Source organism: Nothobranchius furzeri, chromosome 6 (genome assembly GCF_043380555.1).
Source record: "Nothobranchius furzeri strain GRZ-AD chromosome 6, NfurGRZ-RIMD1, whole genome shotgun sequence".
Taxonomy (NCBI): Eukaryota; Metazoa; Chordata; class Actinopteri; order Cyprinodontiformes; family Nothobranchiidae; genus Nothobranchius; species Nothobranchius furzeri.
Window position 1 is genome coordinate 72228958 of NC_091746.1, and position 20558 is coordinate 72249515.

Sequence of the window (20558 nt, forward strand, 5' to 3'; positions counted from 1 at the left end):
TTGCCTGGCAACATGTTCATCACGGGACAGTTGGTCTGAGCCCAAGTTCACCTTATCGATAACCTTATTAACCCTAACTTAACTTTATCGAGAAGAGCGCAGCGGGGAGGATTACAGCTTAGTCTTTGTTCATGAGTGACTGACGTGTAATGAGAGAGAAGTGATGAACTGAAAATACTTTTTTTTTCTACAGATAAAAATTGCGGAAAGTCAATGAAATGATGTCAGTTGAAGGTTTCCTCAGAGGAAAAGTTGAGAAACCTGCTTCCCAACTGGAAGGTAATGTAGACTGCATTTTACAAGTCACAAATACGCGTTTTCCTGTCAGTTTTAGTCAAAAGTTGAAGCAACAATTTAGAGACTGCGCTAGCAGGAAGTTTGCTGCTGGTGCTAAGCTAACGCTTTTTGAAAAGCTAAATAACCGCGGTGAAGTTCGCTTGAAGTTGGACGTCGGATATTCGACAGACGATGGTTCCCACAGTCAACGATAAAGTCTTCACGCCGTGCGCTGCGTCACAGACGGCGGTTAGCTGAGCTCTAATGGAAACGGTGGTTCGCTTAGGGACCATCAACAAATTTGTAGTCTTTTGTAAACGAGTACCATGAATAATCAAAAGCTTCCAGAATAATTGCCTAAATTACTCAACATTACTTCTGAGTTGTGTTACTAAACTACATTTACAAGACACAGCAGTTTTATAATAATTCACAAAATCTGATCTTTTTTAATAAATGTTTTATCCAAAATGAAGGGGCTGTTTTTCAATACCTCATAGGTTAATTTATTTTAATATCCAAAACCATCTCTCAATAATGTCAATAATGTAGACCAATGAGACACGGCAGTTTTTTAAATTATTTCACAAGATCTGACCTTTTTTATTAGGAATTTGATCTAAAAATAAACAATTTCTTTCAATACATCCTAGGTTAATTGATGTAAACACCCAAAATAATTTCTCCATCATCTAGCTTAGTAAAACCACCGAGAAATGGTTTTGAGTATTATAATCAATGAACCTAGTAGCTATTAGAAGACTGAATTTTTGATAAAAATCCTAATAAAAAAGATCAGATCTTGAAAAATGTGAAAACAAACACCTGTGTGTTATTGGTTTGACTAAGTAACACCATTGAAAAATGGTTTTAGGTATTCAGGCTGATTTCCTAGGAGCTATTGAAAAAAATCTCATCTTTTTGGATAAAAATTGTAATAAAAAAGATCAGGTTTTGTGAAATGTTATTAAAACTGGTGTGTCTTGTAAATGTAGTTTAGCAACGCAACTCAGAAGTAATTTTGAGTCATTTAGGCAATTTTTCTGGAAGGTTTTGATTTTTTTGTTCTCATTTACAAAGGACTACAAATTCGTTGATAGTCCCTAAGCGAACCACCGTTCCCATTGGCAGTCATCGGAACTCAGCTAACCGCCGTCTGTGCCGCAGCGCACGGCATAAAGACTAATCTCTGACCGGGGGTCGAATATCCAACGTCCAACTTCAAGCTAACTTCACCGCGGTCAAAAAATAAATGAAAACTGGGCCCTTAATGCTTTCTAATTTAGTTAGTTTGAATACTGTTATTGTTTTCCATTTATTCTGATCAAGAAGCAACTTGCTTCTTGCTTCAAGCAAGTCATCATAATTCTGCACAGAGAACCAAATGCCTCCCATAAGGAAGTGTGGGGCTGGCTGGCCAGGCTACATCTGAAATTCACTGAAAAATCTCCAAACCTTTTTAAAATTCATTAAAGCTTTTATCAACCTACAGACCAGGTTTAGAGTTTTAATCGACCCACAAGACCTTCAGCTTTTTCCATTTTTTAAAAATGTTTTACCATTTTTGTAAAATCAAATCACAATTATGATCTTCATGGAAATTTCACAAAAATCTAAATTTTCCAAACTTCAGTTCACATCATCTGTTACCAGATTTCTCTATCACAGAAGCTTTTTCAGGTCTGAAGCAAACACGTTCTCACTGCACCTTTTGTACCACTGACACGATGGCCTTCACCTTTCCATGAGCCGTCAGTCAATAAATCACCTAAATCTTGGTAATAGAGACAAACTCAACAAATCTGTTGAAATCATTTGACGTCCGATCGATGTTCATTTGTCTTGTAGACTTTTCTTCTATACCTTTGCTGAATTTGTTCCTGTTGCCTAGTCGTTCTGGTTCTGCTCATCGTTGGAACAGTTTTAGGCCTGAGACTTGGTCTTTTATTCTCCACTCATCCACTTTCCTTAAATAATGTTAGGTTAAATAATGTTGACTTGGGCTGATGTAGAAATTTGTTTATGGCCGATAACCAACATTATATTATTTACATCACCCTATATTTTTGACTCCAGGTGAAATGGACCACAGCACTGACATTTCATCTCTGCTTCAGTTAAACACCCTCACCATCTTCACTGCATCACCACCACGCCTAAACAAATATCAAACACACCCTGAAACACGCACATAAATGGAAACAAGAACATCAGTTGTTGATATCAGTCCAGTTTTACTTCTCAGACTGATACCAATTTATTAAAAAGTGACCAACATGGGCCAGTATCAACATTGAAGCAGATATATCATCTATCCTTAAAAAATAAACAAGTCCACATGGCGCTCTATACCAAGAGATGTGCCGTCAGCTGTGTGAATGGTGAACTGCTCTCAGAGGCAAAATCCACCACCGTTTGAGGATCTGATGTTACGGAGCGTTTAAGGGGTTGGTCCGGTCTTTAACTCTCGCCATAGAGTTTATTTTCTAATGATAGAATCTTATTGGTCGTCACAGGTGACTGAAACCTTTCTTCTTGTGACAGGATGTGAGACCAAACCCCCAGTGATGCGTCAGGAGGCTGAGAGACAGTCGCAGGAGATTCCTGCTGATAAGTTCTACGAGTACGAGAAGCTTCACTCGAGGCCGTTTGTCTTACCTGAGTCTGAGATCCCAGAAGACCTGCTGCACCTCCAGTATCCTTGTCTGCAGGGATGTGTATTGTTGAAATTCTGGCAATACGATACATATCACGATACAGGGGAGACGATACGATATATCACGATATATTGCAATACATTCAGTCAGACGTTACAAGCAATTTTTTTTACTGAATTTATTGTAAGAATGTTCAATAAACTGTCCAAACTGATACGTAACATGTTTAACATGAGGTATCTGACCCATGATGGAGGGATTTACATTTTAAATGGTGGAAACAAAACCTGTTGCACACTGCTGCCAACTAGCGGGTGGCGATTGAATTGCACAAAACGAAAAGAAAATACACAAATGTTTGCATGTAAATTCTTTCAAAGATTAGATACACGGCTTTTGAATATCAATGTAATAATCGCAGGAAAAAAATCTTGATATATTGCCATATTGATATTTCCGATACACAGCTTTTGAATATCGATATAATATTGCTGGAAAAAATATCACGATATATTGCCATATCGATATTTTCTTACATCCCTACTTGTCTGTGGAGCCGTTCTGTGGATATTTACATCACACGTTCAACGTTTTGTTGTTCCATATTAGCACTCATCTTTAGAACATCCCAGCTCTCCCTGGGTTCCAACATCAGCGTAGTTTTTCCAAAGTCACTTCTCTCCCCCTGCACGTTCACCATCCAACAATATTACGCTTGATTAGATGGACACTGGTGGAGCACTAGGACCAAGGGGAAAACAACCACTTGTGTTGAAGCCTGTTCCCCATAAGAACCGCCCATAAGCTCATCTATTGGCTCTGCTGATTCTTGCTAACGTGTGATTGGCTGTTCCTGCTGTCACTCTACGTAGTAAACAGGACGCGCTTACTATTTTTTCTAGTTTGCCAGCTGTCAGGGGGTATTCCAGAAAGCAAGCTTAGAAGATCAGGGATCTCCTGAAAAATCCCTGCTTGACAAAGCGCTCCCCTCCCTTCCCGGTTTTATCGGCTCCACGAACGATTCTCATGTGGATTCAGTCCCCTATCGGCAACCAAGGCTCACTCGCGTCCATAGGCAGACCCTGTTAATCGATGCTAGATAAAAGACAATGGAAGTAAAGGACACAGCTGTGTTCTTCATCCAGACGGAGCAGTAATTATTCACTCATGCCTACGACGACCGCAAAGATATCAGAACTACAACAGAGACCACCAGCTGTTTGAATAAAGCAGTGTAGCTGGAGCTGTTTAGTTAGAATGCTCAGCATTTACACGTTTCCATGGTAACGCCGGAAGTCAGCGCTTGTTTCTCCACATGTTTTAATAAAGTTTTCATCATCTATGTGTGGTTTTCATGTTCTGCCCCAGAGTCTGGATGTTTAGACTTTGTTTCTGCTGAGCAGCTGTGAGTTTTAAGAACATACGTTGGTGGTGGTCATGTGACCCTGAAGTTAACTCTGGAAACCGTTTGTCACAAATACACATTTAGCACATATATTACACACGGAGGATGAAAAAACATCACGTGTGTCATTTAAATCAAACATTAGTGTGTTTGACACGTGCAACCATAGTAAATGCACGTACTTTTACATATCTAACGAGCTGAATTGAAAGTGTTAGAGCTTTTATTTTACTGCCACCTGTGAACTTGACAGCTCTGCGTTCTTGACATTACATAGAAGAGCCTCTAGGCCAGGGGTCGGCAACCTGTTCATCAAAGAGCCATTACTACCTGTTTCCCACAGTAAAGAAAACACGGAGCCACAGCCGAGAGCTGCTTTAACCAATCACAGCAGGTGACAGCAGTCAGTACCGGTCGCTCGTGTACGTCAACAGAAGATAATCAATAAAACGATTTATATAAAGTGGATCCAGAAGTTGTAGCCCGTCTCTGCCTACAATATTTTGATATTTTTCACCCTGTTGGTGGTTTTACTGAGCAGGTGCCACTTTTTTAAAACATGTTTAGACTGTTCAGAATACAAATCCAGGCTCTGTCACGTTTGATTGTTGTAATTAAACTTTGTAGGTGGGGAAGGTCAGAAAAGCATCCGATCAATTTGTTTTTCCCTCATTTACAGCGACGGAGATAACGGCGCGGTGCGCCTGGCTCTGGTGTTAATCAAGTTTAATTTGATCTCTTTCCAACAATTTTCACAAGAAAACAGAACAGTTAAAAGGCAGGGTTCACACTGGCCGTTTATTTTGACGGAGAAAGAATTACCCCGACGCACGCAGACGAACTGACATTTTATTCGTTACGCACATCGCAGATGTAGCTAAATCACCCAAGAAAAGTTCCCATCTGAACATCTGAGCTGGACACTGCTCAGCGCAGCTCGCTGTCAGCGCGCACGTGAGGTGCTGGGCGAGCTGAAGATGTGGAGAGGGGCTTGGAGCGCGTCGCAGAACCAGAGCCGTGCAGGAAGGTTCCTCCCACTGAAGCGAGTGTTTTCCAGACCCGGTCTCTCAGAGAGACTTGTCACTTAGAAAATGTCCCTGATTATGAAGCTTTGGCTGAATAGCGCTTGTTCCTGTCTCCAACATGGCGACACATCCAGGAGCCGTCTGAGGAGAAGTCCAGAATCTCACATCCTGTTCAGCTCAGAAAGCGCCTATGATTACGCACAATCTTGACCCGTCAGCCCGGTCTCACAGTAAGACCGGGTTGGACCTGTTCAGGTTTACAGACAATCTTTACATTTAGAATTAGCTTACAGATATAAAATTAATGCAGTAAAATATAAAGCATTTTATTTAAATATCCATTCATTATTTTACAAGCAGAGCAGCATCAGATGGATGGAAGAGCCGCGGGCTGCCGACCCCTGCTCTAGGCTGTAGTTTTATACATATTTTTTGTATACTTGCCCCCCCCCCCTTCAAATCCGAAGAAAGCCTCAGTAAACATGATGCTCATCCTTAATTCTTCACGTATTCAGTTACTCATTCGGCTACGACATCAGACGCGGAGCTAACCTGCAGCTGCTGGATGACAGAACTCTGATCTTCATCGCAGGAAACATCCTCATCCTGTTGGACATTCTCACCAAGGAGCAGCGATTCCTGCGCTCCTGCAGCGGAGGAGGAATCGGAGCCGTCGCGGTCAGGAGACTGCTGCTACTTTATCGGAAAACCTAAAATGTGTATTTTTCATTCTTTTGTTTGTGTTGAAAGGTTTGCCCCAGCATGGAGTATTTTGCTGTGGCAGAAAAGGGAAACAACCCCCACATCATCGTTTACGAGTATCCCTCTCTACGACCGTACCGCATCCTGAGAGGTACAAGATCCAGCAGGCTGTTCCTTTTTCTCATTGGGTCTACATTTCTGATGCTCGCGCTGATGTTCTAGGAGGCACGGAGCGCGAGTACAGCTATGTGAACTTTAACCATGACGGGAGCCTGCTGGTCAGCGTCAGCCTCGACCTCAGCTACACGCTCACCCTGTGGAACTGGAGACAGGAGGAGTTGATGCAAAGCTGCCCGGCCGCCTCACAGGAAGTCTACAGAGTCAGCTTCTCCCCGTACCACCCGAACCGGCTCACATCATCCGGAGCTGGACACATCCGGTAAACGGCTGCGGAGGCTTCAGTTAGTCACGATGTTTTAGTAAACGAACAGAGAGAAAAGAAGGCTGAGGAGGTGGAAAACAGGCTGAGAAAGCTCCGCCCAAAATTTGGGTGAATTGAATCTTTACTAAATACACTTTCTCCTTCTTCTCTGCCAGGTTCTGGAGAATGACATCTAAGGTTAATGGTCTCAAACTACAAGGGATCATGGGGCAGTCTGGAAAATATGACACAACTGATGTTAAAGGCTTCATGGAGCTTCCTGATGGGCGGGTTTGTAGTTTAATGTTTAAAAGTTGGCTTCCAGCAGATGTCAGAAGGGCCAGAACATGTAGAGATCTGCTTTCGTTGTTGGAATGTGGGAGGGTCAAGCTCATCAGCTGTAGACCCTCCCAGATCCCAGTCAGAACCGACAAAGCTCCTCGGATGAGAACCCAAACGTCTTCAAGAAGCCAAAGATGTCCAGATGCCTTCATGGATAAAGAAGAGCTTCAACTTTCCTCGCCAGACGAAGCTCCCATCCCAGCATGCAATGCAGCTCATGAGAATGTCATTAACTTGTCGGTTTTGCCAATCCACACAAGTAAATAATCAAGTGATCCATGGATGAGAACAGAGTTATATGAGGAACAAATATCTGTCAAAGCTGACAGTGATGAACTCACTGAGTCCAAATAATAATATCTGAATAAAATCAAGACGAGTTTTCTACTTCCTGTCTTCAGGACACGTTTTTGTTTCTGAAGCCCGGGTCTAGCATGAAAAATGAGTTTTAGAGGAATGGAAGAGAGTCAGACCTGAGGAAGTTCAGTCTCCAGGTTGTGTTTTACCTGAACACTGCTGCCAACATCTCTTCCTGTCAGGTGGTGTCAGGCACTGAGTGGGGCAACTTGCTGCTTTGGAGCAGAAACACCGTCCAGGTGGAGATTTGTCGTAAAAATGGCAGAAACTGCCACGCCGGGACCGTCCTTCCGTTCGCTCTGGAAGAGGGAAATCTGATGACAGTCGGTGCCGATGGATTTGTTCGGGTAAGAGAAGAAGCACACAGGCTGTGTTTGAAGCATTCACTCAGCCACTACATGGTGTTTTCTGTTGTACGCTTAGGCTGTGGGCAAAACATCACAGCAACATGATGTTAAAGCAGCCCGAAAAGAAGAGAATAGTTGTCACGAATAATTAGCTTCCTCATGCTAACGTGCTAGTAACGCATCATGGTGTTACGTAGTGTTGGGAGTAACGCGGTACAAAAGTAATGAATTACTGTAACGCATAGCTTTTTGCTGTAATGTGGTAATGTAAGGCATTACAGGGAAAGAAAATGGTAATATTTACTCGGTACAATTGTCAGTAACGCGGTAGTTACAATGCATTTTTAGACCCAGAATCAAGATGTGGGTTTCCTAAAAATTCAAATTGCAGGAAGCCTGAAAAAAGATCCAGTATCCACATATATGACGTCATTTATGGACTCAGCTTTGCAGGCATTCTATGAGCAGAGAGGACGCAGCGGTAACGGCTCACATACTCCAGCTGCTCCTGCGCGCGGCCGCTTTTATATTCACAAAATCGCTCCACCAAAACAAAGTAATTCGTTTGCGATCGTTTATATCAGCCCATATTCTCTGGTACTTCATGTAATTTTCAGCTGAGTTCATAATCTGTGCCCCGGTGATTTCAACTCATTGCTGCTGGAGCGCAGCGCGAAGCTTTTTTATTTTTATTTTTTTTGCATTCGGTAGATCCCTTTGGCTGATTAGTTAGAAAGTAGGAAATCTATGAAACAGTTTTTCTGGAAGACGGAGAAAACATGCAGCATGCAGGAAGGTTAGAGAGAGAAAGGGCCGGAAATTATTCACATAAAATCAAGAAAACCAAACAAGTGCTTGAAAAGAAAAAAGTAGGCAGATTTATCTCCAACACACATTTTTACCAGTGAAAAACAATAATATATAAGCATTTAACATTTATACATGTGATAGAATCAGATCACCCCAGAAGTCAGTCCCACATCCAGGGCCGTATCAAGGCATTTGGGGACCAAGGCAAATATAGGCTTGGAGCCCCCACCACTTCACTCCCTGCTCAGTTAATCTAAGATGGCAGCGTGCTGAGAGTACAGATTGTTGTTGCTTTTATTTAATAAACAATCATTTTAAAGCACTGTTATTATATCTGACTGTTTTTAACAGCAATCCTAGCTCAGACACCACATCACCTTCCACATATATGTCATGAGCTCACTGAGCGTCACATGACCAGATTCATACTGAAGTTGTTTTGGTGAAAGTAACTTAAAGTAATGCAAAAGTAGTGTAATGCCTTACATTTTAAAATCAGTAATATTGTAATGTAATTAATTACTTTAAAATGAGGGTAACAAGTAATAAATAATGCATTACAGTTTAGAAGTAACTTGCCCAACACTGGTGTTACGTCACGTTTACAGACCAAAGGCCTCAGCAGCTAAACACATCTTTATCATCACTCTGTTCTTATGAGTATGACCCGATCTCAACACTCGCTCTGTGCCCTGCGGTCTTCAGCAAAGTGCACTTGGAGAAAGTGCGCAGTAGGGTTCAAGTGTGTCGTACACAAGTGTGCCAATAATTGGCGAACTGAGACGGGGAGCGTTGCATCATCGATTGCAACACATGCCAGGATGCTTGTCACTGTGAAACTTTTTTCAAAAGCCTTTATTAACAACTCAAACAAACAACAAAGCAATTATTTGAAATACATTTAGGTCACAGGTCGATGATAGATTTTGTAGTCGTATCATCTGACCTGCGGCCGTATGTTTTGGACACCCGAGTGAAGAGAGGGGCGGAGCTGTCAACTGATCACCACCTGGTGGTGAGTTGGATCAGATGGCAAGGGAACATGCCGCGTAGACCTGGCAGACCCAAACGCATAGTGAGGGTCTGCTGGGAACGCCTGGCAGAAGAACCTGTCAAGACGGTCTTCAACTCCCACCTCCGGCAGAGCTTTGACCACGTCCCGAGAGCAGTGGGGGACATTGAGTCCGAGTGGGCCTTGTTCCACTCTGCGATTGTCGAGGCGGCTGTTGCTAGCTGTGGTCGTAAGGTGGCCGGTGCCAGTCGTGGTGGCAACCCCCGTACCCGCTGGTGGACACCAGAGGTTCGGGGAGCCGTCAGGCTGAAGAAGGAGGCCTACAGGGCGTGGCTGGTCTGTGGGTCTCCGGAGGCAGCAGACAGGTACCGGATAGCCAAGCGGGGTGCAGCAGTGGCAGTTGCCGAGGCAAAATCTCGGGCGTGGGAGGAGTTTGGTGAGGCCATGGAGAAAGACTATCGATCGGCTCCAAAGAGGTTCTGGCAAACTGTCCGGCGCCTCAGGAGAGGAAGGCAGCAACTCGCTCACACTGTTTACAGTGGGGATGGGGAGCTGCTGACGTCAACTGAGGCTATAGTCGGACGGTGGAAGGAATACTTTGAGGAGCTCCTCAATCCCACCAATGCGCATTCCGAGGAGGAACCAGAGCTGGGAGGCCTGGGGATGGACTGTCCGATCTCGGGGGCAGAAGTTGCTGAGGTAGTCAAACAACTACACAGCGGCGGAGCCCCGGGGGCGGATGAGGTTCGTCCTGGGTATCTCAAGGCTATGGATGTTGTAGGGCTGTCATGGTTGACACGTCTCTACAACATTGCGTGGTCATCGGGGGCAGTTCTTAGGGAGTGGCAGACCGGGGTGGTGGTCCCCATCTTTAAGAAGGGTGACCTAAGGGTGTGTTCCAACTATAGGGGGATCACACTCCTCAGCCTCCCTGGAAAGGTCTACTCCAAGGTACTGGAGAGGAGGGTCCGATCGATAGTTGAATCTCAGATAGAGGAGGAGCAATGTGGTTTTCGTCCTGGCCGTGGAACTGTGGACCAGCTCTATACCCTTGCAAGGGTGATGGAGGGGGCATGGGAGTTTGCCCAACCAATCCACATGTGCTTTGTGGATTTGGAGAAGGCTTATGACCGTGTCCCCAGGGGCACCCTGTGGGGGACGCTCCAGGAGTATGGGGTGGGTGGCTTTCTGTTAAGGGCCATTAAGTCCCTTTACCAGAGGAGCGTGAGTTTGGTCCGCATAGCCGGTAGTAAGTCGGACCTGTTCCCAGTGAGGGTTGGACTCCGCCAGGGCTGCCCTTTGTCACCGGTTCTGTTCATCACTTTTATGGACAGAATTTCTAGACGCAGCCGTGGTGTGGAGTGTGTCGAGTTTGGTGGCAGGAGAATCTCGTCTCTGCTTTTTGCGGATGATGTGGTCCTCCTAGCTTCATCCAGCTCTGACCTTCAGCTCTTGCTGGGTAGGTTCGCGGCCGAATGTGAAGCGGCTGGGATGAGGATCAGCACCTCCAAATCTGAGACCATGGTTATCGACCGGAAAAGGGTGGCTTGCCACCTCCGGGTCGGGGGAGAGGTCCTACCTCAAGTGGAGGAGTTTAAGTATCTCGGGGTCTTGTTCACGAGTGAGGGTAGGAGGGATCGGGAGATCGACAGGCGGATTGGTTCGGCGTCTGCAGTGATGCGGACGCTGAGCCGATCTGTCGTGGGGAAGAGGGAGCTGAGCCAGAAAGCCAGGCTCTCGATTTACCGGTCGATCTACGTCCCAATCCTCACCTATGGTCATGAGCTTTGGGTAATGACCGAAAGAACGAGATCGCGGATACAAGCGGCCGAAATGAGTTTCCTCCGTAGGGTGGCCGGGCTCAGCCTTAGAGATAGGGTGAGGAGCTCGGACATTCGGGAGGGACTCGGAGTAGAACCGCTGCTCCTCCGGATCGAAAGGAGCCAGTTGAGGTGGTTTGGGCATCTGGTCAGGATGCCTCCTGGACGCCTCCCCGGGGAGGTGTTTCGGGCATGTCCTGCCGGCAGAAGGCCCCCGGGTCGACCCAGGACACATTGGAGAGGTTACATCTCCAATCTCGTCCGGGAACGCCTTGGGGTCCTGCCGGAGGAGCTGGTGGAGGTGGCCGGGGAGAGGACGGCCTGGAGCTCCCTAGTTGGGATGCTGCCCCCGCGACCCGGACCCGGATAAGCGGAGGAAGACGACGACGACGACGACGACATTTAACTTCACTGCTGCTTTGTCTAAACCGTTCAGAGCATCAACTAGTCGTCCTAAAATGAACTCATTTCATTAGAAAATACAAACTTTCAGAAAAAGAACTTGAGCCTTCTCTCCTGCAGCAATGACTTGTGGGTAATACACTTGCCCGAGGTCTGCATCGCTGCGGACTTGGGTGAAGTGCAGATTAAGGGTGCGATGGGGGCGTGGTCAACTTCTGCACTTGAGAATTGGGACACCCTACGCATCGGGAGCCGCCAAGACGTGTTCCAATGTTCATGTTCTACCGAGGCGTGTGTTCTCCGTTTGTTAGCCGTTTAGCTAGCTGAGCGAGGATACACGGGAGGTGTCTTGTAGCCTAGCCTTTGGTCAAAAATTACCCAGAATACACAGCAGTATTTTAAAAAAGATGGCGGATCAGAAGCTAGCAGCTACTTCGGGGACAATTTTCAAGTTTAAAAAGAAGTCAACTAATTAAAAAAAATTTTTTTTAGATCCAAAGAAGTTATCTATGGTTGGTTAGTTGCTTAGCAGTTGCAGCTTTGGTGGCTAGCGGGTAGTAACTCGCTTATATATTTAATTTAATAAACATAAACACAATTTAAAAAGTGCATCAGGTGACCGCCGTGGAAGCCGCGGTCACCTGATGCAAGTCTGTTCCATTTAAACGTTTTCTTTGACCAAGGATGGACAGTGTCCTCGCAAGACATCGCCTCGCAAGGCCAGGCGCCTCGACACTGAGAAACACCCAAAGTGATGAGGCTCAGTATGTGTCACATCTAAAATGGTCCGGGCAGAAACATGTTCTCAACATATCACCTACACCTGATTACCCTGTCCAGGGAAGAGGGGACAGCACGGTGGTTTTAGTTTGCTGTACTAAATAAATAAACTCTGACAGGATTCACCTGGTTAATGCAGGTCTGTGTGGTTAGTCCCGTAAAACTGGAGTTGTTATTAATCACATCCGTGATTTGTTGTCGCATTTCTGTATTGTTATGCATTCGCCTGCCGGTGCATGCAACACAGCCTTCAATGTGCTCCAGTCATACAGTCATGTCGTCCTAAAGACGCTGTTAAATATTTCTGTGCAAAAACGTCCGATGTTAGCAACAAAATATGCTAGTAATTCTATCAAAGCTGCAGTAACTAACAGGGGTCAAAGCGTTCTCGTTGCTTGTCCTGCAGCTCAGTCTGAGGTTGAGACATCTAGATCAGGATCAGCATTTCCATTGAGCTGGTCACGTTAACATTAGCATGCTCTGGTGCTCCTATCACGTGATCCGTTTCTGGGATGTCCACAGAGATGAGGACATAAACATCTGTCCGTCCTCGCTGCAGGTGTGGGACGTGGAGATGATTGACTGGACCACCGCTGAAGATCCCAGCAGCAGGTTTGAACTGGAGCCCAGTAACGAGATGATGGTTGAAAACAACACTTGTCTTTTGTCGGTGGTCCGGAGCTCCTCGTCTAACTCCTCCATCTGGTTGGCTCAGGTCAGAAACCAGAAACCCAGCAGAGGTGTGTTCATGATGGGATTTCTAACGGAGTCTCTGCTGTGTGCTTCTGTAGGATTCTAATGGAGTGATCTGGAAACTGGATCTGTCATTCAGCAACACTGTGAGTACATTACTGCATCGCGTACTACTCCTGCTAGGGCTGAACGATCTGGCGATTTTAGACAGAAATTGCGATTCCAGCAAAAGCCATCACGTGATTGTCAAAAGCTGCGGTTTTTGTTTCGCACCTGACTGACCCAGGATCTGTTGTCAGTTGTTTGAGGCCCTGTCCACACGTAGCCGGGGATCTGCCAAAACGTAGATATTTTTCTACGTTTTGGCCTGTCATCCACACGAAAACGGAGTTTTTTTACTCGAAAACGGATCTTTTTAAAAACTCCGGCCAAAGTGAAGATCTGCGTTTTCTCCGTTTTGGGTGTCTGCGTGTGGACGGACAAAACCGGAGTTTTAAGGTCCGCAACGTCACTTTCTGCGACAAAAAATGCTGACATCACGTGTGCGACCTGTGTTTACACTAGCCGACAGCATGGATGCCCTCAGAGCTGCGCTCGCTTTATCAATTGTCCAAGCGCTTTCTGCTTGTTTGTTTTTGCAAGCGGAATTACTGCTCCTTGCAGAACACCACAGACGAAGGACGAGGTTAAGAACGGGGGAAGTACTGCCACCTACAGGTCTGGCATGTCCTTAACAACGTATTTATCCGGGTACGTGTGGACAGAGTTTTTTTTTAAAACGCGGTGGTGTGGATGCAAGTTTTTGGAGGGGCAGATATTCGTTTTCAAAAAACCCGGCTACGTGTGGACTAGGCCTTAGACATCCAGGTTTTTCCCGTTTTACGGAGGCAGCAGAGAGCGCGGGGCAGAGGGAGTACTGGAGCTGAGCCCAGCTGACAGAGCTACACATTTTTATTTTTGTTCCCTTACATAGATCTTCTACTGCAGTCGATGTTAAATGTGAGCATCGCTTCCGCGAAGGTTGTGTTTGTCCCTCAGCACTGTGGGTGAGTGACAGAGAGAGAGAGAGAGAGAGAGAGGCTGCTTCTCCAGCAGCAGAACGGTGTTTACCATAATAACGCTTTGTGGACTTTGAAGCGCAACTTCTCTCGCCGTATGGTTAGTTCTCGTTTTCTTAATGAGAGCACAGCTAGCAATTTTTTATGCTGCTTTTGATCCTCCCTGTTCTTCTGATAACGACCCAGATTCCTTAACTTCTCAGTTTAACGAGCACTGCCTCTCCATTCTGGACAACATCTGTCCTGTCAGAACCAGATCAGTTCCTGCAGTGAACCCTACTCCCTGGTTTAATGACAGCCTTCGCAGCCTGAAGCGCCAATGCAGAAAAATTGAGCGTTTGTGGAAGAAAACCCATCTCCACGTCCATCTGCTGCACCTAAAGGATCTTCTGACATCCTTTAACTCTGCAGTCAGAGATGCGAGGGATTCCTATTTCTCCAACCTGGTGTCCCAGAGCAAAGGGAACCCCAAGGTGCTGTTTAACACCATCAGCAGCATCGTCTCTCCTGCCTCTCCTACAGCCTCCATCCACTCTGTTACAGACTGTGAGAACTTTCTGTCTTTCTTTGTGGACAAAGTCAATAAGGTTAGATCTAGCATCTCTCCTTCAGTCTTATCGCCACCTCTCCCGACTCCAACCAGGCCCATCATCCTAGATAGCTTTGCTCCTGTTTCTTTGCCTGAGTTAACCAAACTAGTTAACTCTATGAAGACCTCTGCATGCCCCCTCCACATCTTACCCTCATCTTTGTTTAAAAGTGCTTTTCAGCCCATCGGTCCCAGCGTGCTCTCTATAATTAATGCTTCTCTGGTCTCTGGTCAGGTCCTTGCTCACTTTAAGAACGCTGTAATCCTCCCGCTTCTTAAAAACCGAGTCTCGACCCCTCTCTCCATAGCAGCTTCAGACCCATCTCTAAACTTCCGTTCATCTCCAAGATCTTGGAAGAGGTTGTGGCTAAACAACTCACAGCTGCTCTTGATGAACATAACATCTATGATAGCTTCCAGTCAGGTTTCCGTAGAGCTCATTCTACTGAAACAGCTCTTCTTAGGGTCTCTAAGTCAAAGTCAAGTCAAGTCAAAGTCATTTATTGTCATTTCTACCACATGTGCAGGACATACAGAGAAATGAAATTGAGTTTCAGCACACACAATTCAAAGATCAGACATACGTGGGTAAGACACAAAACAAGAATTGGTGACTGCGGTCATTCGCAACATGAGTCGCGCTACCTTAATAGATAGATGAAAAGGGTGTTACATGAGGATAAGTGGGGGTAGGTAAAAAAAAGGCATAGCAGAGTTAGCCCCAGCGGGGAGTAATTCTATTATACAAAAAAACTCCTTTCACATGGAAGCACAAACAGCACAGATACAACATCAGAGTCCGATGGGGAGGTGGGGATGGGCGGGATCCTGAAGCCTCCAATGGGAGCTGCCACTGCAGCACATCGACCAGCTGCAGACCAACAGGTGGGAGGGAGAGATAAGGAACAGAGAGCACATTGAAGTTCCTGCAGACATGTCAGCCTGAAGGAAGAGGGTGAAGGTCGGGACACAGCATCTGTCGGCATTCCTCCTTTTGTGGGGGTGTGTTGAGGCAGCCTTGAAAGGCTGCTATGGCGTCAGATAAGGATAAACATGACTTTGTTTAGGGCAGGCAGAGATAATCTTCCTCTCCGCCTTGGAGTCTATAAGTGGTCATTCATGTAATGACCTTCTGACCCACAGTGATGCAGGGGACTGTTCTGTTCTGGTCCTGCTGGACCTGACTGCAGCCTTTGACACTGTTCACCATCACCTGCTACTGGAGAGGCTGAGAGACTGGGTAGACCTATCAGGATCTGATCTGGAGTGGTTCTCCTCTTATCTTTCTGAGTGTTCCTTTTCTGTGGCCGTCTCCAAGTTTAGGTCCTCCACCACCTCTCTTACCCATGGTGTCCCACAAGGTTCAACTCTTCCTCCTCTATCTGCTTCCTCTTCAGCACATCCTGAGCTCCTTCAAAGGAGTCTCCTACCATCTTTATGCAGATGACATCCAACTGTACATCTCCTTTAAGCCCCATGAGATGTCTAAGCTGCAGCTGTTACACACCTGCTTAGACTCTATCAAAGCCTGGATGGCTGGGAGCTTTGTACAGCTGAATGAAGATAAGACTGAGATCCTCATCTGTGTCCCAGACAAGCTGGTTCCCAAAGTCAGAGACTCTCTTGGTCAGCTTGCTTCTCACACCAAACCTTCTGTCAGGAATCTTGGCGTGACCTTTGACCCAGCTCTCACCCTGGATTCTCATGTCAGTTCTCTTGTTCGCTCTTCCTTCTTCCATCTCAGGAACGTTGCTAAGCTGAGTCCCATTCTGTCCCGCTCTGAACTTGAGACAGTTCTCCACACCTTCATCTCCTCACGCTTAGACTACTGTAACTCTCTTTTCACGTGTCTGAGCAGAACCTCCCTGAACCGTCTACAGGTGGTTCAGAACGCCTGTGCTCGGCTTCTGACCAAGTCCTCCAAACACACCCACATCACCCCGCTTCTCCTCCAGCTTCACTGGCTGCCAGTCAACTTCAGGGTTCATTTCAAGATCCTGGTTCTGGTCTACAGGGCCTTACATGGACAAGCACCATCTTACATTGGTGATCTTCTTAGTCCCTACACTCCCAGCAGGTCCCTGAGGTCCAGTGATCAAAGCCTACTGGTTGTGCAGCACCAGGCTAAAGGTCAAAGGTGACAGATCATCTGCTGCTGTGGCCCCCAGACTCTGGAACTCTCTCCCCCTGAGCCTGAGATCAGTGGACTCAGTGGTCTCCTTTAAAAAGCAGCTGAAGACTCACTTGTTCAAGCTGGCTTTTGTGTGACCTTCTTCACCTCTCTCTTTATTCTGCTCTCCCCACCTATTCCACCTTCCTCAGGATCCACTGATTTCCCTCTTTCCTGTTCACTCTTTATCACAATTATCAATTTTTTGCTCATTTTAAATATATTTTTAACCATTTTCTAAATTCTTTTATATTTTTACATTTTGTTTTTGTGAAGTGCCTCGTGATTTTTATCTTGAGAGGCGCTATAGAAATGATATTTTCTTCTTTTCAAAACTACTGTTTGTGAAAACATGTCAGACAGTCGGACACGAAATTGCCAAAATAAAAACTTCCTGAAAACCACAAACTGCAGACAGTCTGAAAGTTTGCACGAGTCTGTGACATGGCCTCTGATCTGCAGCATTCCTTCCTCTGAGCATTTAACAGAACATCTGCTGTAGGCTTCACCTAAACTCTGGTTCTAGATCTTTTATGGTTGTTCTTGTGAGAAAATAAATGTTCTGGGCTCAGAAGCAGCTGTTTGATTTACCAAGTCCGCCATTTTCCACAGAGCCAGCCTCGCTGTGCCAAGTAGACTGTTTAGCAACCTGCAACGGTGCCCTCTACTGGCTGGTAAATGTAAATATAAATCCAGTGTTGTGCCCATCAAAATATGATTTTTTTTCCCAATTAAAATAGCTTTTAAAGGAAATACTGTCTGTCTATCTGTGGCATGTAAGACATGGTGCTATAAATAATTTAATGATAAGAGCTAAAACAACGCCACCCTGGGTTAAGCTTCCCCCCAGGGAAGGGTAAAAGGCCCGTAGGTTAAAATGATCACACTGGGAACAGATGGTAACATTCAAATACACACTTCTTCATTAAAAGTAGTCTAAAAACCATATTGGTGGAAGGCAAAGGCGCAGAGTTCCGTGGTGGTTGCCCCGGCAACCAGGAGTCCAACACCCGACCACTAATTAAAGAGCAAGTCACCCCTTACAAGAAGCGTACTTCACTCCCACTTCATGTTTGAAAAATGCAACAAATGCTGTTGCCTAGCAGACGGAGAGGGTGGAGCCACTACAAATACACACACTCACGACATTGTGACATCATAATCTACCAGTTTACATCATAGCATACCTCTTAGCCAATGGCGATGGCAGATTTAAATTCAAATGCAGTCAAGAGTTTTTACCTGACAACGGTATAACACTGACAGTTTCAGGCAGAAATTTTAAATTTTAACTAAAATGCACTAAAGTGCAAAACTATTGACTACATGTGTCTGCAGCATGATTAGACACGCATTTATATAGTTTATCAGAAAAAAATTGTTTATTTGGGGGTGACTTGCTCTTTAACATCAATCCTGTATGCAAAACAAATCCATACGGACAGAACAGCAGTGAGGAGTCCTCTGGGCCCACAACCGGCGCTGGAGATGACATTGGCCGTGGCGGGATGGCGAGATGAAACAGCAGGAGGGCCAGTGCACCGCCGACGCCATCAAACGCTCCGCTACTCTGGATGGCACCGCTGCGGGCGAAGCTGAATGGAATAGCGGTTCTCGGCACACAGACGGGAAGCCACACTGCTGCATGGTCCCCTGGATCAGTACGACCCTCCCCAATCAGAGGCAAAGACTTACGGTCGTAGCGCAGCTGAGTCAGATCAGCCTTAACACGGCTGCCACACACACACGGGTCGAGATCTGGTTAGGAGTATCTGGGTGCAGTTTAACGCTTTAGCAGCAGATGCAGTTCCAGTCTGCGATCACATGGTACCAAACACATTAAGATAGAGCAACGAGCATTAGCTAAGGCCGCACAGGCAACATAGGAGGGAGAGTACTTGCAATCGCTGCTTGCATTTGGGGTTTGTCATTACCCCAGCACCTGAAGTGCCATACCAAAGCTGTCCTGCTGAAAGAGGGATCTTGTAGGCGTGGCGGTGGGATTTCAGCCGTGGCGGGCCACGGCTACGCCTATGTAAGGGAAACCCTGGATACTAATCGGTCTATAATTATTCATGTCAGTTACATCTCCAGATTGATAGGCTGGTACAACAGCTGCAGACTTCCAGTCATTTGGAAATTTACCCTCCTTAAAAGAGGTGTTTATGATCGTAGTAATGAGCCCTGCAAGAGAGTCAGCATGTTTCTTTAAAAACATGGAGTCCAGTCCAAATATATCTTTTGACCTGGAGTTCTTAATAGACATGATTATAGATTTAACCTTCAATTCAGACATTTCAGTCAGAACAAAGACTGGCTGTGATATATCAATTGATGAACAGTGTAGTGGACCACTTATGGGACTATGCACACTTAGGTCTAGTCCACACGTAGCCGGGGTTTTTTAAAAACAAATATCCGCCCCTCCAAAAACTTGCATCCACACCACCTCGTTTTAAAAAAAAACTCTGTCCACACGTACCCGGATAAATACGTTGTTAAGGACATGCCAGACCTGTAGGCGGCAGTACCTCCCCCGTTTTTAACCTCGTCCTTCGTCTGTGGTCTTCTGCAAGGAGCAGTAATTCCGCTTGCAAAAACAAACAAGCAAAAAGCGCTTGGACAATTGATAAAGCGAGCGCAGCTCTGAGGGCATCCATGCTGTCGGCTAGTGTAAACACAGGTCGCACACGTGATGTCAGCATTTTTTTGTCGCGGAAAGTGACGTTGCGGACCTTAAAACTCCGGTTTTGTCCGTCCACACGCAGACACCCAAAATGGAGAAAACGCAGATCTTCACTTTGGCTGGAGTTTTTAAAAAGATCCGTTTTCGTGTGAAAAAACTCCGTTTTCATGTGGATGACAGGCCAAAACGTAGAAAAATATCTACGTTTTGGCAGATCCCCGGCTACGTGTGGACAGGGCCTCAGTCTCACAGAGTTGACAAAATGGTTATTGAGAATAGTCACTATTTCAGCTAGTTCCTCATATAAAGTATCTTTGTCTTTGATCTCCAACTGCTTTAGTGCATTATTATGTCCTTTCCCCATTAATTTCCCTCCGGTGGGGATATCCAGCTAGCGGGGTCGGAGCTCAGTTCAACTTCACCGGTAGTCCAATATCCGTTCTCGTTGCCGTATCCCAGTGAAAACACAAATGTGACCGACTAGCAGAGGCTTCAGAAGCTACATCTGACTCATGACACGTTGTTCTGCTGTAACGCTAACGCAGAAACACCGGAGTCGGGGTTGTTTACTACAGCAGTTTCAGCGGAGCTCCATGTGAAACGTCACCAGCTGCCCAGGGCCTAGACTGGAAGTTAGTTTCTGTTTTCCCCGCGCCGGTCACAAACATCAGATTTTCTTAAAATTCCAGCCGTGAAAACCCAAAAACCTTTTTCATCTGAGGTTTTAATTCTTCTTTACACGTGTGCTGTTCAGAGGAACTTTGTCTCTAGCCATTGTGATACTTGTGTTTGTTTTCAGGCTTCTAAACCAGAGTGTCTGTTCTCCTTCCACTCCGAGTTGATCAAAGGCCTGGACGTGTCAAAGCGCTCCCACCTGATGGTCACCACCTCTCTGGACTGTGAGTTTAAGCTCAGATTGACAGTTAGGGTTGGGCATCAGTTTAAATTTGAACGATCCTGATTCCGATTCCAATTCCTCGTTTTGATTCCGGTCCTGGATTGTTTC

The 20558-nt window shown here is 45.8% G+C and overlaps 1 protein-coding gene across 4 annotated transcripts in view; it reads left to right on the plus strand.

The window, feature by feature from the left end:
- The first annotated feature begins 11 nt into the window (after nt 1-11).
- Nucleotides 12-20558, plus strand: part of LOC107372875 (cilia- and flagella-associated protein 44) — a 50132-nt gene continuing 29585 nt past the window's right edge. For all 4 annotated transcript variants that reach the window (XM_070552545.1, XM_070552541.1, XM_070552543.1 and 1 more), the window contains exons 1-10: nt 12-279; nt 2821-2971; nt 5879-6041; nt 6114-6216; nt 6288-6504; nt 6663-6777; nt 7368-7532; nt 12916-13071; nt 13148-13195; nt 20352-20451. In XM_070552545.1, the coding sequence (XP_070408646.1) occupies nt 219-279; nt 2821-2971; nt 5879-6041; nt 6114-6216; nt 6288-6504; nt 6663-6777; nt 7368-7532; nt 12916-13071; nt 13148-13195; nt 20352-20451 (1279 nt within the window). In that variant the 5' untranslated portion in view covers nt 12-218. The remainder of the gene's footprint in view (nt 280-2820; nt 2972-5878; nt 6042-6113; nt 6217-6287; nt 6505-6662; nt 6778-7367; nt 7533-12915; nt 13072-13147; nt 13196-20351; nt 20452-20558) is intronic.